Source organism: Microcaecilia unicolor, chromosome 5 (assembly GCF_901765095.1).
Source record: "Microcaecilia unicolor chromosome 5, aMicUni1.1, whole genome shotgun sequence".
Lineage (NCBI taxonomy): Eukaryota > Metazoa > Chordata > Amphibia > Gymnophiona > Siphonopidae > Microcaecilia > Microcaecilia unicolor.
Window position 1 is genome coordinate 139728964 of NC_044035.1, and position 23146 is coordinate 139752109.

A 23146-nucleotide genomic window follows, 5' to 3' on the forward strand; every position below is an offset into this window, starting at 1 on the left:
AGGGGGAAGGGAAGATGGAAATAAAGATGCTGCACAGGGGGGAGGGAAGATGGAAAGATGAGGCTTGGTTGGTGGGTGAGGGAGATGCACGGGGGGAAAAGGGAGAGATGCAGCAAAGGGGTGGAGGGGTGAGGAAGGGAGAAGTCTTGGCTGTGTATGAGGTGGAGGGGAGGGACACATGCTGCATACAGAGGGGATAGGTGGGGAGGGGGAGAAATGGTAGGTATAGGGGTGGAGAGGAGGGAGAAATAGTGGGTATAGTGGTGGAGGGAGGGCAGAGCAGAGAAAATTTTGTGCCCACCCACTTTGGGCTCAGGCCCACCCAAAACTGGCTGTCTGGCTACGCCACTGCTGGTTACCACTGACTCATTGCATTATCTATAAAATCCTATTACTTGTTTTCAAAACCTTATCTTTCTACCAACCACTCTACCTTTCTCGTCTTTTTTTTTTTAGTCCTTACTGTCCAAATAGGACATTAAGATCTGCTCAACAAAATCAACTTGTTATTCCCAGTTACTGTATAATAGTTCACTTATCAGAGAACCCATCTTTTCTGTGCAAGGCCCCCGATTATTGAATTCCCTTCCCAACTCATTAAGATTGCAAACCTCTCTAGTGAATTGTAAAGCTGACCTTAAAACCTGTTTATTTGCTGATGCTTATCATTAATATTACTTTTCTGTGAGCAGTTGATCTGAAGTGGCTAGACTTTTGCAGAGCTATTCTATTGTTTTTATCCCACCCACTATACTATCAAAAATGTAGTTCTGTCCCTATTACCCTTCTGTGTCATGTTTTTTTAGTCAAGTTCTACATTTTTTTCTCCCTTTTCTCTTATATTAGACTATAAACCGCCCTGAAGGATTCTGCAAGGTAGGGTAGTAAATATTGAATAAACTTGGAAACTTGGAAAATTTGAGCAAGGGCTGAGAGCAGGCCTTCAAAAAAACACAGCTGGACAAGGTTGTAAAATAAGGCAAGCGCTTCATTCACTAAGGGACCTTTTTTCTAAGTGGTGGTAAGCCCACCGCAGGCTTACCGCACACCAATCTGGACCTACTGCCAGCAGGATCCAGTGGTAGTTCCACCCCAAGCATGCAACATTTCCAGCACGAGTGGAAATATTTAAAAACATATTTTCACAAGGGGTTACCCTGCGGTGGTCGGGCAGCGCTGTGTTGGTTAGCATGGTAGCCCTTACTGCCACCCCTGCACTGCAACTCGGTAAGAGCAATCTTACCACATGGCCATGTCTTGTTTTTGGCCTTTTAGCCCCCTGTGGTAAAAAAGGCCTTAGCGTGCGGCAAAGACAGCCCGTTTATCCTGAAATCTTACTTCAGGTAAAGTCTCTTTAATTCTATGAAAAGTTTCAAAATGGGCCTGTGGCTGACAGGGCTTAAACCACAGTCTATGCATTTGACTGCCATGACCCAAACACAGTCTTCTGTAATCTCTCTCTAGGTTTCCAGGTCTTGCTTCAGCCAGACCTCAGAACAAGGCTTCCAAGTCTTCAAATCAAAAGGCTGGCTTATCTCCGACAAGTCACAGTAGCTAAATGTATGTCGTAAAGGCGCATGCTTAGGCTTCTGTTCTTCCTTCCTTGGTTCTGCTTAATCCCATTCTGGCCCTGCCTTTTATATTTTCTGGTTCCTGTCCACCCCTCCCACCTTACTTCCTCTCTGGGCGGGACTAGTGTTTTTAAGATGGTTCTGACTACCTGAGGGACTACTCTGAAGGGTGAGGAACAGTGTTCTATAAACCTCATCACACAAGTTAATATAAATATGCAATAAAATATAACATAACATGATCCACATGATCAATCATACATATTTGTATATAAAAACAAAACAAAAACTAAGGGCCCTGTTTACTAAGCTGTGCTGTAGGCATGCTAACGTTTTTAGTGTGCGCTGTAAATTAGTGTGCACTAATGCTAGAAAGACACCCATTTATTCCTATGAGTGTCTCTAGCATTAGTGTGCGCTAAAAACAGTAGCACACCTTAGTAAACAGGGTCCTGAATATTGAACTTTAACAAAGTACAAGGAATATGAAAAATTACAACCATATACAAAAAAAAATGATAAAACCATAGTAAAAATATATATTAGTAAAAGCTGTATGGATAGACAGCTTAGTGATATTAAAAATATATATCATAAAATAGTCTAGCTTTATTATACTATGTAAAACATGAAAAACCTGATAAAAATGATGGATTTCCTTGAAGAAGGGGACAGGATACCACAGTTAAGCAGTAATTATGAATTTGAAAAGATTCACGTTAATATAACACACAAACGTTTGAAATTGATTCCAATGCAGCCAACACAGTGCAAAAGAAGCATTAATGCTAAAAAAATAATAAGAAATGAGGAACATTAACCTCGTATTCTATAAAAGTCACCAAAAATTGTGCATGCAAATTTAGGCACATTACCAATTTGCGCATGCAATTTAATAGAATAATGAGCCAATTAGTGCCAATTATTGGCTTTTTAACAAGCAATTAGTGGCACTTATTAGTTTTAATTGGGGCCAACATGCATAAAGTTAAGCGCAGGCTCTGCACCTAAAATGTATTCATGGTCCAAAAAAGAGGGCGCAGAAATGGGAGTGTCATGGGCATTTGGGGGCAGAACAGGGCGTGGTTTTGAGTTACGTGCATAATTACAGAATAATAGTGCTCCACACATAAATTTAGGTATGGGCATTTGCACCACATTTTTCATGTGTGAACTGCCAGGTCTAAATTTATGCACAACTGTCCACTTAAGCATGTATTGTATAAACCACAGCGAATTTTAGGTGTGGAATATAGAATACCATATAAGTGGATATTGTTCGGTACCGATTTTTTTAGGTGCCATATATAGAATCTAGCCCTAAATATTAAATATTAGTATACTCATACAAGCATAGAAGAAAGCTAAAAAATGAAAAGCTCAACCCAGAAGGTATACAAATAAAAAGAGGAGGGCTGAATAAATAAACAGAAGTATGTTATGTATGCAACTGCCACTGTTTACACTCTTAAGGTCAACTTCTATCCCTACTTACAAAGGTTTGGTGGCATAAATCATTAAAATCAAAAATCTACATAGGGTTGTTTTCTTTTTATTGAATACAATTCTAATGTTCTGAAGATTCTTCTAAAAAGTTTTTGGTGCTTTTAGCTCCATCAATATAATTTATTTATATTTGTTGCATTTATATCCCACATTTTCCCACCTATTTGCAGGCTCAATGTGATGGGTTAGACATTTGAAAGACCTACTTTTGTTAAGCTAACTTAAGCAAACAAAATGTTACACTTTTTAATTTAAACCTTTTCTATTCTCAGGAAGAACCTTTTGTGATGGTGGCAGAAAACATTCTTGGCCAACCAAAGCGCTATAAGGGATTTTCAGTTGATGTCCTTGATGCACTTGCTAAGAATCTAGGCTTTAAATATGAAATTTATCAAGCCCCTGATGGCAAGTATGGACACCAGCTTCCAAATGGTTCCTGGAATGGTATGATTGGAGAACTAATTAACAAGGTAGGTAAAATACATATTTCCTGAGAGTATACAATATATGGCAGAGATTTATGACCAGAAGCCAGGGACCTGAGATTTAAGGGGGATCCAGACATTTACTCATGGTCCTACATAATCCCTTGTCTTTGAATTCCTCATAGTTGATCTTAAGTCTTGTGTCACTTCACCCTGCCCTTGCCTCAATATAATCCCCAGTGCTCATTCCCATTCATCAGCACAGGAGTAGAGGCTTCACAATGGTACCAGTAGGACAAAGGGAAACCTCAAATCATACAGCACCATTTTTGATTCCAGTGCCAGTGGAGCAGAAGCAACTGGAGATCAGAATCAGTCCTGCACCATTATACTTCAGTGACTTATTCTTCAGATAGGATCCAAAGAGGGTGGTGAGTCTAGCAGTGCAGGGTGTGTGTGTGGTGGCAGGGAGGGATGGGTATGATTGTTTTGTATTCACGGTTGAAGATTATGAACAGCAGAGCAGAGTTTATAACTGTATATTTTTAAGGGATGGGATGCTGTAGGAGGTGCACTTACACGAGGCATGGAAGAGAATGGGGGTTCAATTGCAAGGTGGTTGGAATTCAGCACTTCATGTTGTTGTTTTGTTTTTTTTTATCTCCAAGGTAGGCTGGGGATATATAGAGAATGGCTGTTTCCATATATGGTAATGTGCAGAGGTTGTTACTGTTAGTAAAGTCTGCTGTTTTCAAGCACCTCTATTACTGTATTTACGAACTTGTTTTATTCATGTACCACCATTTAATGAATATCAAGGCAACTAATTCAGGTATAAAGAGTGTTAATGCCCATTTTAAAAAATATATTTTTACTGAATTTCTTATTATAATTACAAGAAATGAATGAATAAACATCCAATTTGTCAGAAAATGAGATATATGAATAAATAATTTAAAAAAAGAAACAATTCACAAGAAATTAATATTTCCCCTTTAGTCCCTAATACTCCAATACTGGGGGGGGGGGGGGGGGGAGCATCAGCAATCTTGAGAGACACTTAAAGGAAATTATTTCTGATCAAACAACAGAACATTTAGGAACTGACCTTAGGGCACATCACCTAAGAAATTTGCCACCCTGTTTACTAAAGCTTAGCTCGAGTTATCTGCAGCAGGGCCCATTTTATTTATATGGGCTATGCTGCAGATAACTTGAGCTAAGCTTTAGTAAACAACTCCCTTAACCAGTTCAATCTAAGCCAGCACAGGAGGAGGAAGTGACCCGCTGTGCTGCAGTTCACTTCCTACTCTTCTTTTTTGCGGGAGCTTAGTGCTGCCCATGCCTGCCCTAAATTCTGCCATGGTGGGAGGTAAGAGTGAAGAGAGGTGAGCCGGAACTGCTTTCTGCCTTGTGGTGGTCCAGCAAAACCCAGACACCAGGCCCGATTTTCCAGTCGCCATAGCGACCTGGTGCCTGGGGTTTGTCGAGCCCTGGCTTTGGGTCATAAAATATATAATATACATTTTGTAATTTAACTAAACATTTAGAAGGAAATCTCAGAAAAAAATTCACCACCAATTTGAATCACCCTTTTTGCATAGCTTCAGGAAAGACCTATGCCTCCCCTGGGTCTCCTGGCATAAGTCAGGAAAACACCATGGGCTTAATATTCAAAACTATTTAACCGACCAGGAATGGCTGCTGGCTGGTTAAATAGTGTTTTAGTGCCTAATTGTGGCTATTCAGCAGGAGATAACCAGTTATCTCCCACTGAATGTCTGCAGTTAGTGGCTAGCAGCTAAGTGGCTTTAACACGTGACATCATAGCCAGTTAGGTATGGATATTCAGTACCAAACCAGCTATATTTAGTAGTTAAGATAGGTCACATAAATAGCAGGCCTATCTTTAACCGCTAAGCACTTAGCGGCCCTTTTATTAAGGTGCGTAGGCGCCTAGGTGCATCCAATGTGCATCAAATTGGAACTACTGCCCGGCTACCGTGTGCTCCAGGCAATAATTCCATTTTTGATGGGCCTCTAAAGCACATGGTAGAAATTTTCTACCAAGTGGCGCTTACCCAGTGGTAATCAGTAGTTTAAGCGCACTGATTACCGCCCAGTTAACGCATGAGACCTTACCGCTAAGTCAATGGGTGGTGGTAAGGTCTTAGGCCGAAAATGGATGTGCACTGGTTTTAATTTTGCCGCACGTCCATTTTTGGCCACACACACAAAAAAAGGCCTTTTTTGCTGGTGTGCTGAAAAATGAACCTGTGCACATCCAAAACATGTGTCTACACCAGGGCAGGCCATTTTTCAGCGCACTTTAGTAAAAGGGCCCACAAACCAGTTAGAGCTGAATAGTGGCTTAACCAGTTATATTGCCACGGTCAAAAATAAAACCAGATATTTATGCTGGTTGCCAGAAATGTCTCGGCACTGAATATTTGGGGTTAATGCTGACTGGACAGCAAAATCATTGCCTGTCACCAACTGAATATCAAGGGCATACATTTTGACCCATAAACATATCCATCCAGGCATGGTTTGGTCAGTTCATTAAAACATTCAAATAATATACATATGATGCTAATGATTTTCTACAATACGGATTACTATGTAGCCAAGAGGCCAAGTGCAGATATATTGATGAGAACAGGATGAGTGGTACATAGTCAGTTGGGATAAATAGATGGGTGGCTAAACTCAAGGCAAGTTCTTTGTACAGCTAAACAAGATACGTATAAGGAAATGGTCTAAGTTACAGTATGCGTAGCAAGCTAGTCCAGGTGCAGAGTAGTGTATAGTCTGTCACACTATATTTTAAAAGCTTGGAAGAAGAGCTAGACTTTCACTGCTTCCTGAAGTAGTGGTAGTCTTGAGTTAGACGTAGCCCCTCTGGGAGCAAATTCCAGAGCATGTGGACTACCCCTGAGAAGGCTCGCTGGCAGGTGTCACAATGTACAATTTCTTTTGATGTAGGTACAGATAGTGATGCTCCTTGAGAGGACCTTAGAGATCTCGAAGATGTGTAAAGGTCTAAATTATTCTTTCAGGGAGTCTTTTACTAAGGCGCGCTAGCATTTGTAGTGCGCATTAAAAATAGGCACATGCTAAATGCTAGAGATGCCCATAGGAATACATTGGCGACTCTAGCATTTAGCGTGTGCCTGATTTTAGTGCACACTAAAAACACTAGCATTCCTTAGTAAAAGACCCCCTAAGTACTCTGGCCTATTTTGTCTGAGGACCTTGAAAATCAAACATAGAGTTTTAAATTTAGCACTGTAAGGTGCTGGTAGCCAGTGTGCTTTTTGCAGGAAGGATGTGATGTGGTAACGCTGCTTGCAGCTTTTTTATCAGTTGTGTTGCAGAATTCTGAATGGAGTTTGATCAATGTACAGGGTATTACAGTAGTCTAGTCATGATATTATCATGACATGGACACTGTGGTCAGACTCATCTTATCAACATGTATAGAGAGATTTTGTAGCCGCTGCAGGTGATAAATATAATTTTTAAAGGTTGTTTGTATTTTTGGAATTAGAGTGAGTGATGAGTCTAGCAGTATCCCAATATTTCTGACCTGTGATTTTAGTCAGGTATTTCCCCACCTATATTATGTACCTAAAAAAATCTCTGTTTTGCACGGGTTCAGGCAGAATTTGTTGTTGTTTGCCCATTCTTAAGTTGCAGTTAGATAGGCAGTCAGTTTACTCAAGGTTTTGGGTAGATCAGATTAAATGGATATCTGTAGTTGCACGTCAATATAGATATAGAATTTGTGTCCATCAACCAAAACAGCTCAGCCAGAAGCTTGAGGTACATATTAAATAAAATAGGAGACAGTATGGATTCCTGTGGCACCCCACGGTTCAGTGCCCAAGGTAATAATGTGCTGTTGTTGAACAGAACTGATTGCCATCTGCCTGACTAACTGGGTTTGAATCAAGTAAATACTGTACCACTGATACATGTTTCTGCCAGATTTGTAAGTATGATCCACAGTGTCAAAGGCTGCTAGGAAATCCAGCAACACTGGTATTGAAGCTGATCCCCGTCACAATTTCTGTGCAGATCATCATGAAGAAGAGACACAAGAACTGTCTCTGTTCTGTACCCAGGTCTGAAGCTAGATTGACATGGGTCTAGCCAACTAGTCTATTTCAATTAGTCAGTTGTTGAGTTGAATGACTGTCTGTTCTGTAAGTTTTGCCAAGAAAGGAATGTTAGAGACTGATCAGTAGTTTTTTAAGCTTTTCTTGGTTAAAGGGGCTCTTTTTCAGTAGGGGGCGCACCACAACTCTTTTTAGTGTTGTTGGCAGCTGCTCGTCCACAAGAGAAGAGTTAACAATTTTAGTAGCTTCTTCAATGAGGCCTCTGCTCACTTGTACTATCTTTGCTGATCAGGGGTCAAGAGGGCAGGTTGTTTGCCATAGATCTTTCAGGATTTTATCAATAACTTCCTCTGTGACCTGGTTGAATGAGTCCCAGATGGATGTGCATGGTGGGGGAGAAGGAGTGTTCTCCTCATTAGCTGATTGGACCTTTAATGGGATTTTCTGTTGGTCCAGATGGAGACCTTTAATTTTGTTGGCAAAGTATGTGGCAAAATCGTTTCTGGTTAGTTGTGACTGGGAAGGCTGGTTCTGTTGTGGGGTTTGTAGTAGGTTGTTTACTAGTTTAAATAGCTGCTTGGTTGAATTTACAGCTTGTTCAATATGTTGAGAAAAATATTTTTTTTTTACTGTTGTTAATGCAGTACATTTGTCATCTATTCCTTCCTTCTTCAACTATGTGAGATTTTCACCATCTTCTTTCAAGTTGGCAGCCTTGGCGCTTAGGGACCGTAGTTCTGGGGAGAATCATGAGGAAAAATTTGTGCATAGAGCAGAGGACCTTCTGTAGAGGGGATGTTGTTTTTCTAATGCCATTACTAAGCATGCATTCCAGATATCAACCTGATCTGACACAGTCTTCATCTTTTCATCCACATGGGGGTTGGACAAGGCATCTAGTAAGTTATCAGAAGTCAGATTTTTCATCTTGAATTTCCTTCCAAACTTTGGTTGTGCCCATCTGTTTTATGTAGTCCTTAATAGAAAATTTGATTAGAAAATGATCATTCCATGATAGGGGTGTTATCTCGATGCCACATTCCTTGTATTAAGAGATATCAACCCCTTTGCTGAACACCAACTCTAGCATATGGCCCTTTTCATGGGTTGGAGGTTTAATCACCTGAGTAAATCCTAGAGCTGCCATTGCATCAAGGAAGGCAGCAGAGGTGGTGTCTGGAGTTTTGATGTGTAGATTTAAGTATCCTATGATACTTAAGGTAGCTCAGTTCTTACACAGATGATGTGTTCTTGTGAGGTGCTCTGTAGACCACAAGCAGCCACATTGGTTCCTTATTTCCCAGCTGGATTAGGAGGCATTCTGACTCAGATAGGTGGGGGATGGAGAATCTGTGGTTTGAATGTCTCTTGGATCAGGACTGCAACCCCTCCACCCAGATTCCCCGATGACATAATGGATCATAGGAAAAATTTTATTGGCTAATCTGGCATTTACTAGGCCTAAGTTTCCAAGCAGTGGTCTGTTAGTTGTAGTAATAGTTGTAGTTTTAGGGGTTACTTGATGGTGGTAGGCAGGTATTCCTGTGGGTATAGCTAGATAAGTGTTTTGCCTTTTGAGTTTATATTCTCTACATAAGTAATGCCATACTGGGAAAAGACCAAAGATCCATCGAGCCCAGCATCCTGTCCCCGACAACGGCCAATCCAAGTCAATGGCACCTGGCAAGCTACCCAAACGTGCAAACATTGTTATGTTTTTTGGTTTTTTTCTTCCACATTCTTGTTTAAAGTAGGAAAGATTACAAAGCTCTCTAACTATTCAGTATAACAAAAAGTCAGTTTGTCTTTGGCAGCAATTAACAGTGGAGTGTTAATTATGCGGACAATGCTTGATGAGAGTCTGAGACCTTTTGAAGTATCTGCTTCCTAGGAAGCTGATTCTCTAGGAGATATGTGGAGGGGCATAATCGAATGGGGCGCCCAAGTTTTCTTGAGGATGTCCTTGCAGGACATCCCTGCGAAGGAGCGGGGAAACCCGTATTATCAAAACAAGATGGGTGTCCATCTTTCATTTCGATAATACTGTCGGGGACACCCAAATCTCAACATTTAGGTCGACCTTAGAGATGGTCATCCCTGATTTTTGGCAATAATGGAAACTGAAGACGTCCACCTCAGAAATGACCAAATCCAAGCCATTTGGTCATGGGAGGAGCCAGCATTTGTAGTGCACTGGCCCCCCTCACATGCCAGGACACCAACCAGACACACTAGGGGGCACTGCAGTGGACTTCAGAAAAAACTCCCCAACCCCCCACAAAACCCACTCCCCACAACTGTACACCACTATCATAGCCCTTAGGGATGAAGGTGGGGACCTAGATGTGCATACAGTGGGTTTGTGGTAGGTTTTGGAGGGCTCACATTTACCACCACAAGTGTAACAGGTAGAGGGGATGGGCCTGGGTCTGCCTGCCTGAAGTGCACTGTAGTACCCCCTAAAACTGCTCCTGGGACCTGCATACTGCTGTCATGGAGCTGGATATGATATTTGAGGCTGGCATAGAGGCTGGAAAAAATATATTTTTTAGGGTGAGAGGGGGTTAGTGACCACTGGGGGAGTAAGGGGAGGTCATCCCTGATTCCCTCCGGTGTTCATCTGGTCAGTTCAGGCACCTTTTTGAGGCTTGGTCGTAAGAAAAAAATGGACCAAGTAAAGTTGCCCAAGTGCTCGTCAGGGACGCCCTTCTTTTTTCCATTATCGGTCAAGGACACCCATGTGTTAGGCATGCCCTAGTCCCGCCTTCGCTACGCCTCCGACACGCCCCTGTGAACTTTGGTCATCCCCACGATGGAAAGCAGTTGAGGACGTCCAAAATCGGCTTTCGATTATGCCGATTTGGGTGACCCTGGGAGAAGGATGCCCATCTCCCGATTTGTGTCGAAAGATGGGCGCCCTTCTCTTTTGAAAATAAGCCTGATAGTCAGCCTTGTAGAACTGCTAATTCTACCTATATGTTGTGCTTTTAAATCTTGAAACAAGGAAAAATAGTTTTTAAAGTTCGGTATCTAATATTTAACAGGCACTTCTGTTGCCTAGAGACATAAATCAAATGGCCGTATTCCACTTCTGTGAAATTATTTGGAAGTTTTAATGCAGAGGGAGATTCAGCAGGATACCAGAAGTGTAAAGGTAAAATAAGTTAAAATATGAATTTCAACTCACAGATTGTTTAGTTTCTGATCCTGATGTCCTTTGATGATCCAATTGATGCAGATCAATGGAGGCTTTTTTTTGTTGTAGATCCAGCTCAGATCACAAGCAAACAGAAAGAGTGCTTGCTTGAAAAATGCAGAGAGGCAGAAAGTTGCCTTTATCCAAACAAACCAAATGAAATTATCTAAGTGAAGGAAAGAAAATTCAAAATAGTACTCAGGACTGCTACCCCAACATAGATTGAGCAGAAGTATGTAAAAATTTGAGCAGTAAATAAGCAAATAGTGTATTATTCAACCTGAATTTTAGGAGCTCTATGTGAACACAACCTCTGCCTTTCTCCACTTCCTTAATGCCCCAATGGCCCCAAATGCCATCTGCCTATATAATTATATGGTGCTGGCATTTAAGCTAGAGAATGTTGCGATAGAAGTTTCCCCAGTTTGGAAGGAGGTGTACTAAATCTGTCTGGCTATAATTCTACAAGTCCACAAAAGCTATAAACTGAAAATACAGTAGCTCAAAGGGGAATCATCAACATATACAAGGAATTGGCACTTATGGTTGATGTTTGTTGATACAGTAGTCACCCTGGGACTTCTTACAACACAATAAATTCTCCTTTGCCTACTCAATCAATTTTGGGCCATTGTATTCAGATACAGAAGCCACTGTTGGATAAGGAAATGCCAGAAGTAAGGAGGCCAGACCTGGAATCCATGGTAGTAATGTAAGCCACCAATTCTCTCACCTTATAGGCAGCAGAGATGGCTGTATGAAAGAGCTTGATCTTAACAGAATTAGGTAACTGATGGCAAGACTTACTAAAACAAAACCAGGCAATCTTGTGTAATAGACTTGTGGGATGCAGCCTGTCTCTTTTAACCATCTGAATATCACTCTTTCAGTTGCGAAGCTGAGCATGGGGTTAGACCACCTTATGTTTTAGAGAAGAAGACAAGGCCAGTTAAGTCAGAAACGTGAAGAAGAAGGAAAGAAAGCCGCTGCTAAGGCCAAGGCTGCTGCTGCATCTAAACGTAAGATGGCAGAGCTAAACATCACCCTAAATGTGCTCTAGCAAAAGAAAGAGGCAGCTGTCCTTGAGGCCCAAGCTAAGGTCCTTGGAGAAGCTACAAGCCAGGATGGCAGAGAGAGAACCAACTTAGCCACATAGTTACTGAAAATCCAGAGAGGCAAACTGAGGCCTATGTGTTGGCTCAGGCTTTGGCCTCTAAAACTGACCCAATGGTGTAGCCAAGAGTGGGCCTGGGTGGACCAATGCCTACCCACTTTGGGCTCAGGCCCACCCAGTAGCAGCACACCTATGATGTGGCTGGCAGGGATCCCAAAGCCCCACCAGCTGAAACTTCCAACAACTGTCTCTCCTGCATACCTTGTAAATAACATCTTTGCCTTCAGCGAGCAGCAACTGATACATACTGCTCACACTGGCCCCACAGCCTTGCCTCTGATGTATTCCCGCCTATGCAGAAACAGGAAGATGCATCAGAGGGAAGGCTGTGGGGTCAACATGAGCAGTGTGTATTAGTTACTGCTTGCTGCCAGTGAAAATCTGCTACTTAAAAGGTATGTGTGGGGAGATGGGATGTTTGAGAGACCATATAGTATGCAGGTGAGAAGGAGAGACCAAATCACTTCTGGGACCAGGCAGAGTTCTTCTGCCCACTCATTTTGGACCCAGGCCCACCCAAAATTGGGTATCTGGCTACGCCCCTGAACTGACCAGAAGCAATCTGATTCAGAGGAGTCCTCAGATTCCGAGGAGCCATGCCCCTCTTCACTGGGGGTTATCTCATCCAAAAGGAGCGAGCTTAAGGTGTAGCTTACAATGGAAACTAGCCTCCACCACGGTGATCCACAAGCCCAAATGCACGTAGATAAACTGTCACTGGCTTACCCCCCTTCCCCCCCAAGTATACGCACCACGGAAGATGCCTTACTGCAGCCACAGACTCTGAGTTTTCACATGGAGTGGGGGCAAGAAATTCTTGAGCAGTTGCTTTCAAGGAGGACATCAGGGCATCTGAATATGCCAGATTGACTGACAAAGATAATGCAATCGACTACAAATTGTGTGGGGAGAGGGCCCTCCTACCATTTTTTTGTGCAGCAGCTTGTTAATTGCCCATATTCCTATACAGATAATATTCAGGAAGATAGGGGCAATAGATCTGTGTAGCATATGTGCCAGCTCCATGGGTGCTAGGGCATCCTCAACATTCTTTTTTTTTTATTTATTTATTTATTGAATTTTACATATTTACAAGCATAATATCTTGCATCAGGAAAAATCGGATTAACAGAAAAAGAATAATTTTTAAAGGAAAAATATAATTATTAAAGCATTATTTCTTCCAGTCCGATTTAAGTCCACTATGGGGAGTTCAAAAATTATACAAACATTGTTGAAGTAAAAAAGTAAAGGAAATATTACAGTACAACTTGTAGGCCAGACGAATTCTGGACACTTAAACAATTATTTCAAACATTAACAACAGATGGAGTCACCACTCCACCTGTCTTCCTAGATGTTATAAAGACCTCCAATTGGGATGGATCAAAAAAGGAAAATTTCTCGTTACGGTATGAAATTTGACACTTGCAGGGAAATTTAAGGAAAAAAGTAGCTCCCAGGTTGATCACTTCTTGCTTTTTTTGTAAGAATTTTCTCCGGCGCAGCTGTGTTTCCCTTGATACATCCGGGAATATATTAATTTTTAGCCCCTTAAACATTTTAATTCTATTTTTATAGAAAAGCCTCAGTATCCATTGTTTATCTGGTAATAGGGCTACAGTTGCCACCAATGTGGCTGGTAGTACTAATTCTGTATCTGAGCTTTCCAAAAGTGCGGAAACATCTAGGGGTTGAGTCTCTTGCTGCTGTAATTTCAAAGAAGGAATATAAAATATTTGTGTGAAAGGAGGCATATTTTGTTCATTTATCTGAAGAACTTGCTTTAAATACGAATTTAACATTTCTTTCGGTGCTATATTTGACATATATGGAAAATTTATAAAGCGCAAGTTATTGTTTCTGGAAAAGTTTTCCATAATTTCCGCCTTCCTTCTCAAATTTGCCAAGTCTCTTAACATTACGTTTTGAGTTTCTTGAGTTTGTTTTAAATCCTTAGCTTGATTTTCCACCTGTAACTTTAATCCTTTTATCTTATCTTGAACTTCAGCAACATCTTGCTTAAGGGTTTGTATCTGTGGTATCATAGCTTTGCCCAAATCTACAATCAAATTCCAAAGGCAATCCAGTGTAACCTCTGGGGGTTTACTTTGAAATAACTCAAGTGAAAAGTTCGTACCTCTGGTTGTTGTAAGGAAAGGTCTACCCCAACAGGAGAGTTCCCACCTTCTACAGTTATTCCGGGCAGTATAGTTACTGCTCCTTCCAGATCTCCATTTGCCCTCGGTCTTCCTTCGTCCTTCTCCCCTTCCGGGTGTGGATTAGGAGACGCCGATAATGAAGGAGCAGGTCTAACTTGCCCTGGAGGTGGTGGAGGCGTTCGAGTGTCGGGGCTTAAAGAAACTTCCAGCTCTAGAGATCCCGGCGAGCCTTCAACCGCAGCAGGGATATTCAGCGAGCCGCTCACCGGCGTACTGGTGTCCTGGAGAGCCCTCTGTAAAAAGGTATCAATCGGTCCGCTTCGAGCAGGGGTACTCAGGCGTTGGTGGGCAACGGCAGCCGCCTTCCCCCGCCGCTTCGGCATTTTTAGAAGAAATTATAAGGAAAATTGCAGGAGCTCAAAAAATGCGACTGACCTACACGGCGGCCATTTTGAACTCCATCCTCAACATTCTTTCAGCACTGCCCAGACATCAGAACTGAAATCTTCCAGATGTAAAACCATAGGAAAAAGTAGGAAGGAAGTCTGTGTCTCTGCAGCTACTGCTCCCACCTCCCCCTGCAGCCTACTGACTGACTAAGGAATGTCTGAACAATGGGTTTCATGGAAAAGCAGGATAGAAGGTTGGTGACTCCTAAACTGCCTCACCTACAGCTTATTGGCTGGCTAAGGAATATCTGAGCAATGACCTAATAGCAGGGAGCAGAGAAGAGCAGTAGTGTAGGTCAGATAGGCTTCCTACCTTTGGTTTGCCGTAAAGAGGGGGAGAAGTGCTGAGGGAGGTACTAGGAAAGGAATGAGGAATTGACAGAGAGGCAGGGAAAGGAAAGAGTAGTCAAAGGCACTGAGGCCCCAATGATCAATTTCCCAGCACTGTTCCAAACAGCACTGTAAAATTAATTCCGGAACAGGGTCATAACGCCCTTATGATCAAAGCTAATAGCATGCAAATTTATGTGTTCTATTAGCATCGATCATGGGGGGTACTTCTGCAAGAGGATTGTGCCTGGCCATGCACCCAAGGCACAAGTCTTTATCATAAACAATAGTTCCTACTGAAGGCCCATCATCCACCCCTTTGCAAATGCCTCTCTTGCTAAAGGTACAGGTTGCTGCAGAAGCTTGATATGTGACATTATCACCTGTATCAGCAATTCTGAAGGAATATATCCGTAAAAAATGACTGACAAGGCATTGTGTGGACTCAGGTGTTCTTGTTGGCTGGTCAAGTCTGTGATCAGTTGAAGAAATTAATTTACGCCACTGACATCTTTTTTTTGTCATGGACATTGAAAAGCTAAGGAAGCAATTTCAGTCAGGACCCTGGGAGCAGTCAACTAGTCCTCCTTTGTTTTTTTTTTTTGTTTTTTTTTTTTGGGGGGGGTTGTATGGCTATTTTGAATAGTAGCTGGGAAAACAGGTCTGGGTCAACTCTGGTGGCTTTATATGAGCCTTCCTACCCATCACTCTCCCTAATCTAAACACTAGTCAGTGAGGAGTTCCAAATGTAGTGACACTTATGGCTGGATTACTGGTACACTGCCACATCAATATGGAGATTGCGTAGGCATGCAATTATCAAAATATTAGGCACATTCAAACTTGGAAGGCAATCTTCCTTTTCCTGACAACTAATGGTGTGATTACAATTATGAGAGTGACCATGTTGCCACAAGTAGGGAAAAGTGAGCTGCCATGATGAATATGCTGCGGGTGGACTAGGTTGCCCACTGGATTGTAGACATTTTACCTTTCTTCTCCTTTGATGACTCAGGTAAGCTTGTGTCTGGACAAGCACGCTGGTTACTAGTAGCACCCAAGCAGGTACACCTGGTGCCTCCCTTTAGCCTTCAAATTGATTTTCTAAAAAACTGCCTACTGTCTTATCAGTAGTATATGGCATGGTATATCCATTACTGACCTATGGACTTTCAATCATCAAAAACAATTAAAACAATTAAAACTCATACCTGATGACAAAAATGAGGTTGTTCATAAATTATAATTAGCACACTCAAATTCTCAATAATTGATTGATTTAATTATTTATTTACATTTGATTATACATCTAACAGACTCAAGTAGTGGTACAATTAAAATTATAGCATAAAGGGGCCTTCCAGTTGGCAGTCATGCTGAGAAAATATGTGTAAGAACACTCCGTGTCTACCCTGCCAAATCCTCTGAAAATACTTTTTTCCTCCCCTGAGTAGTAATAGGTGATAGTGAACAGGGAATAACATACTATTCGGAGCAGCTGATTCAATGCCTGGCATTATGAAGCTGAAAACAACACTGTCAATCAAGAATTTGTACTCAGCCAGCCGCCAAGCTGGGGACTAGCACTGATGTGAACCAGACAGAAAGTTATTTGAAAATGCAGCAGATCCCTGCTGAGTTTGAGGAAACCACTGATCAGGAGGAGTTGGTCAATCTGGTGCTTGCCAAGCTTCAGGTGATCAAAGCAGAAATAACTGAAGTGGTCACATCAAAGCTGGATTTTAAAAAATTGGACCTCTGTAGGGAGCAAATTGAAAAATTTGAGGGACATCTTCATGATATAGAAGTGACTAATGAGGAAGACTGAGAAGTACGACTAACCCTACAAAGGTAAGTGATAAGAAAGAAGATTTAGAAAGCTGAAATAGACACTCAAGTTTGAGAATTATGGTGGTGCCAGTAGGTTCTGAGGGGAATAATATTATCCAATATATGCACTCCCTATTTGAACATTATTGTCCTAATTCTTCAGCCTGACCCTCTTGTGAGATTGGAAGAGCACACTGAGAATTGCGACAGAAGCCAGATTCTAACCTTCCTCTGAGAACGATCATTGTGAAACTTTTGTGATACCCAGAAGTTGACCATGTGCTCCAGTTTGCAATGAAGCAAAAAAAAAAGTGAGTTTAATAAAACTGCGATTTGAGTGTTTCCTGATTTGAGTTTTGAGACAATGCAGCATCGAAAAGAGCTGGAGAAATAGTACCAGCAATTACAGGAGTGAGGTCTACATGTGAAACTATGGCATCCAGCAAAGCTGGTAGTTAATATGAATGGTAAAAAGTGATTTTTGCAGACTGTAAAACAGGTTGAAAGTTCTATTAAAAGTAACATTGGATTATACATGGAACCTTAGAAAAAAAAAAAGCCTCTATGGCAAACTAGAGTGAAGGAAATGATTTCTCAAAGAAAAGCCCAAATTTACCACCAAAGAGAGACTGCACAGAAGGAGAGGAGATTTATGTCATATGTGAACCGAAATGAGCAGTGGCTATATACAGAATTCAAAATTTGTACTACTGACCATTGAAAGAACACACAGTGGAGATGGCATGAGTAAAATCCCTTTAGACTCAGTGGCAGAGAATGAAGCATGGGGGATGAGTATTCCCACTCCTTTAGCTTTCACAAATGGTGGCTCCAGAGCAGAAAGTGACTAAACAAAGAGGGGCAGAACATATGAAATTGTTCGAAGGAGCTGCCACAATAGTTGGCTGAGGGCCAGGGAGGACTACAATGGGAGGGAATCAATCTATAAGAATTTCAAGTATATGGGTTGAACAAGACTGTGTAAATGGTCCATGTAATATGAAAGGAGGAGGGGGAACGTAATGAGTGATTTTATTTTTCATAAACGTTTGGGAGGATTGATATTTCTTTGGTTCTGTAGAGAAGAAGGGGAGATAGTGCGGTGGGATGAGTTCTCAGGAAGAATGATGCTGAATGGATAGGGAAGTGAGTGAAGGGAGATAAGGGGAATGGGGTCCAGGGGAGGGAGGTTGGACATTTGGAAGGGTAGAGGTATAAGGGGTGGGGTTTTAGATCAAGGTGAGTTGGTATTGGATAGAGAGTGGGGGGTTGTGAGGTGGGAATTCAAGGATATAGCGAATATGGCTTATAAATTAGCAACTTGGAATGTGGGAGGATTAAACCACCCAATAAAATGGAAAAGGGTACTTAAACATCTGAAAGACAGCAGAGTTTATATTGCCTTTTTGCAAGAGGTGCAGCTAACACCACTAGTAATGGAGATATTAAAAGAAAGGGAATGGGGACAAATTTATTATTCATCTTATGTAGTTAAAAAAACCCAAAAAAATCCCAGGGGTATCTATATTGATTAGATGACATATTTCATTGTTCATTGTGGCCAGTGGCGTAGATGAATCGGGTAGAGTGGTTTGGATATCCATGAAAGTTGATCAATGGGAAACAGCATTGATTAATCTGTAGGCCACTAATGCTCCTAAGGCAGAGTTGCAGAGATGGGAAACTGTGTTGAGTTCCTGATGGCCACATTTGGCTACCCTGCAGATGATGATCCTTCTGAAATTCTTGTGTTTTCTGTAACCTGTTGCCATTCCCAGGAAGCAATTCAAAGAGTGGAATGCTATTCTTTGGGATTTTATTTGGAGAGGTAAGAAAGCAAAAGTCTCTTTACATAAATTACATATGCCCAAAGAACTTGGTGGGGTGGTTTTTCTCAATTTGAAACATTGTAGAACAGCCATTTTAAGAGCCCTCTGAAATCATTACTGGGAACCCTTGCATAATTCATTGGATTCAATTATAAAAAGCAGTTATATTCTCAGTTTTTGAAAGGAGGTCTCTAAGGAAAGAGGAGGTCAGAAGTGGGTCTTTGTGGAAGAAGGGGCCTGTTTTTCTAACTCCTCTAGTGGAAGCATGGGAAAGCATATGCAGTACACCAGAGTGCTACAGTTCGGTTTTTCCACTAAGTAAATTATGGGCTTATCACCCCCAATTCTACACCGTATTTTTGCACCTTAAGGGCAAGATTCAAACAAGTAGGTTTTATGGGATGTAGAGGCTTGTTTCTCCAAGGTACTTTGATTTATATATAAAATGGCTGCCGAGATTTACAACAGCAACCTTGCAAGACTTCAGTGGAAGTCTTGCGAGGCCACCGCTGGAAATCTCAGCAGTCAATTTTAAAGAGCGATGCGGCAACAAGGGGGTTAGTGCCAGCAGTGGGCAGGAAAGACTGGGGATCTTTCCTGCCCCAAAGACTCCACTAGACCACCAGGGTGGCTTCAATCAGGTATGTGCCAGGGCCCTGTGGCTCGGGAGAGGAGAAGCAGACAGGGAGTGGGAAGAAGACCTTCATTTAACAACCGGCTCACAAAATCTGTAAAAAAGTAACAACCGGCTCTTGCGAGCTGGCTCTAGCACACTACTGCAGAGGTGTATTTAAAACCTTCTTCTGGTTTTGAGCAAGTAGCACTTCAGAAAAAGCTGCAGTCCATACCAATCTCATTAGTCCTTCCCCCAGTTTCTGAAAAATTCTCTATGCTACAAGTGTTCTATTTTTGGCTGCATCATTTGCTCCCAGGTGAATAACTACATCAACTTGAGAATCTTATCTCTCTTCTATGATCAAACTCAGTATTTGGTTTGTATTCCTGTTTGATAAGGATCCTGGAAAGCATTTCACTTTGCTAGTAGCTATGCACTATGCTCCTAGGTTAAGGCCGCTGTTTGCATCTGTGTTTTGGTGCTGTTTAATTTGTGTTTCATATCTTGTATGTAGTCTGTGGTACAGGTTCAGTTCTGATTTGCTGAGTACCATAATGTTCCAGTGGGGCAAAATAATTTTAATTGTCAACAATTGAGCAGGTGGATGCCTCTTTGTCACAGGTTGTAATCTATCTGAACCTACCATTATCCATTTATTTTTGGGTTGTTTTAATCTCTGTGACAGTGGGGGTAAACTGGTTGAATGCTGTGTAGTCCTGGAAGTTGCTTAAATTGCAGCCAATTCTTGTTTGAGCTTGGTAAGCTCCCCTTGCATAGCAAATAGCTTGCTTCATGTATCTTTAACTCTATGCCTCCACATGGTTTGCCATAGAAGAAAGGTACCACAAGTTATTGCAATAGATGAAAGACGCGTTGATTCATTGCAGTTTAGAACACTACTACTACTACTACTACTATTTAGCTATAGCGCTACAAGGCGTACGCAGCGCTGCACAAACATAGAAGAAAGACAGTCCCTGCTCAAAGAGCTTACAATCTAATAGACAAAAAATAAATAAAGTAAGCAAATCAAATCAATTAATGTGAACGGGAAGGAAGAGAGGAGGGTAGGTGGAGGCGAGTGGTTACAAGTGGTTACGAGTCAAAAGCAATGTTAAAGAGGTGGGCTTTCAGTCTAGATTTAAAGGTGGCCAAGGATGAGGCAAGACGTAGGGGCTCAGGAAGTTTATTCCAGGCGTAGGGTGCAGCGAGACAGAAGGCGCGAAGTCTTGAGTTGGCAGTAGTGGAGAAGGGAACAGATAAGAAGGATTTATCCATGGAGCGGAGTGCACGGGAAGGGGTGTAGGGAAGGACGAGTGTGGAGAGATACTGGGGAGCAGCAGAGTGAGTACATTTATAGGTTAGTAGAAGAAGTTTGAACAGGATGCGAAAACGGATAGGGAGCCAGTGAAGGGTCTTGAGGAGAGGGGTAGTATGAGTAAAGCGACCCTGGCAGAAGACAAGACGGGCAGCAGAGTTTTGAACCGACTGGAGAGGGGGGAGGTGACTAAGTGGGAGGCCAGCAAGAAGCAGATTGCAGTAGTCTAAACGAGAGGTGACAAGGGTGTGGATGAGGGTTTTGGTAGAGTGCTCGGAAAGAAAGGGGTGGATTTTACGGATGTTGTAAAGAAAGAAACGACAGGTCTTGGCAATCTGCTGGATATGAGCAGAGAAGGAGAGAGAAGAGTCAAAGATGACCCCAAGGTTTCGAGCTGAGGAGACAGGGAGAATGAGAGAGCCATCAACAGAAATAGAAAATGGGGGGAGCGGGGAGGTGGGTTTGGGGGGGGGGGATGAGAAGCTCGGATTTGGTCATATTTAATTTCAGGTGGCGTTGAGACATCCAGACAGCAATGTCAGACAAGCACGCTGAAACTTTGGTTTGGATGCAAGGTGAGATATCAGGGGTAGAAAGGTAGATTTGGGAGTCATCAGCATAGAGATGGTAGGAAAAGCCATGGGATGAGATTAATGAACCAAGGGAAGAAGTGTAGATAGAAAAGAGGAGGGGACCAAGAACAGAACCCTGAGGTACGCCGACAGGCAGAAGGATAGAAGTAGAAGAGGATCCACCAGAGTGAACACTAAAGGTGCGGAGGGAGAGGTAGGAAGAGAACCAGGAAAGGACAGAGCCCTGGAATCCAAGTGAGGACAGGGTATCGAGAAGTATGCTGTGATCGACAGTGTCAAAAGCAGCGGAAAGATCAAGAAGAATGAGGATGGAATATTGACCTCTGGATTTAGCCAGTAATAGGTCATTGGAGACTTTAGTAAGCGCAGTTTCGGTTGAGTGGAGAGGGCGAAAACCAGATTGTAATGGGTCAAGCATGTGAGGAGAGAAAATCAAGGCAGCGGCGGTGAACAGCACGCTCAAGTAATTTGGAGAGAAAAGGAAGGAGGGAGATGGGTCGGTAATTAGAGGGACAAGTAGGGTCAAGTGAAGGCTTCTTAAGGAGAGGTGTGACCACAGCATGTTTAAAGGCAGCATGGACAGTCGCAGTGGAAAGTGAGAAGTTGAGAATGTGACAGATAAAAGGAATAAGAGTAGGAGAGATGGCATTAAGAAGGTGGGTGGGAATGGGATCAGAGGAACAGGTGGTACATTTTGAGGAAGAAAGGAGAAGTGTAGTTTCCTCAATAGTAACTTCAGGAAAGGAGGAAAGGGAATGAGGGGAAGGAGAGAGAGGGGAACGGACTAGTGGAGGGAGAGCTGGTGAGGTAGAGAAAGCAAGGTTTATCTTTTCAACCTTGTTGTGAAAGAATTCAGCAAGGGTCTGAGGAGATAATGAAGGGGAAGTTGGGGAGGGGGCACCTTGAGGAGAGAGTTCAATGTGGTGAAGAGAAGTTGAGGATTAGAGCCAAGAGAGTTGGTCAGTTGGATATAATAATCCTGTTTGGCACGTAAAAGAGCAGATTGGAAGGAGGTCAGCATGAACTTAAAGTGTAAGAAATCAGCAAGGGCCCGAGATTTCCACCAGAAGCGTTCGGCGGAGCGGGTACAGGAACATAGGTAGCGGATATTAGAAGTCAGCCAAGGTTGGGGTTTTGTACGCCTTACAGGGCGGGTCATCAAAGGTGCAAGAGTGTCTAAGGCAGAGGATAGAGTATTGTTGTAAGAAGAAACAGCCTCGTTGACAGATGTGTTATGATAATGAATACCAATTAGGAAGAGTAACTTGATTGATATATTTTGGAAGTGGGGAGGCTATATAGGAGATGCTGTATGACTCGTGAACAATCCCTGCTTCCTAATGTGTAGACCTTTATCCCCCCCTTTGCTATAGAAATTGGAGTTCTCCCCCCTTTCCCACTGTAATCAAGAAGTCTCTTTGTATGCCCTCTTCTCTTCTTCTCCTTTCTCCTGTTCTATACATTGCAATCTGCCCAGATAGCTTTTTCTGTTGGGCGGGATAGAAAGTCATTAATAAAACTTGAAACTTGATAATAAACATGAGATGCAAGCTATGGGGATAGTGCATGGGAATTAAAGTCAGTAGGAAGACAAAAATGTAGCAGTTTTAGGGTCAAACAGCTCAGCTAGCAAGAGAAAGAAAGTCTTTTTTTCCCTCGTGTATAGGATATATGAAGGCAATATTAGCAAATACTCTAGGAGTTACTGTGCATTAACAAGAAAAGGTAATGGATAGTAAGTGCAAAGTCTATGTGGTAACTGCAGAGGGTGTGTTCTGCATTTACTGCATAGAGCTGAATCATACCTCATGTCATTGAGTTACAAAGAGTGTTAGATAGCCCACACCTTCTTATATGGAAGGCTAACCCCTAGTTCTGCTAGTGGTTATGGTGGCCATTCTGAGACTTGAAGCAGAACAGTCAGAAGTAGAGATGGACTGCTCCTGCCTTGGTCCACTATATCACCAATGATCATCTCCAGTTAAGGATCATGGGTGATGGGAGGCCAGGGGGGTGCCGAGGGTGG

At 42.2% G+C, this 23146-nt stretch overlaps 1 protein-coding gene across 1 annotated transcript in view; it reads left to right on the forward strand.

Annotated features, from left to right (window-relative positions):
- GRID1 (glutamate ionotropic receptor delta type subunit 1) overlaps positions 1-23146 on the forward strand; it is a 1935592-nt gene that overhangs the window by 1672263 nt on the left and 240183 nt on the right. The window contains exon 10 of the mRNA XM_030203368.1: positions 3350-3547. Within this exon, the coding sequence (XP_030059228.1) occupies positions 3350-3547 (198 nt within the window). The remainder of the gene's footprint in view (positions 1-3349; positions 3548-23146) is intronic.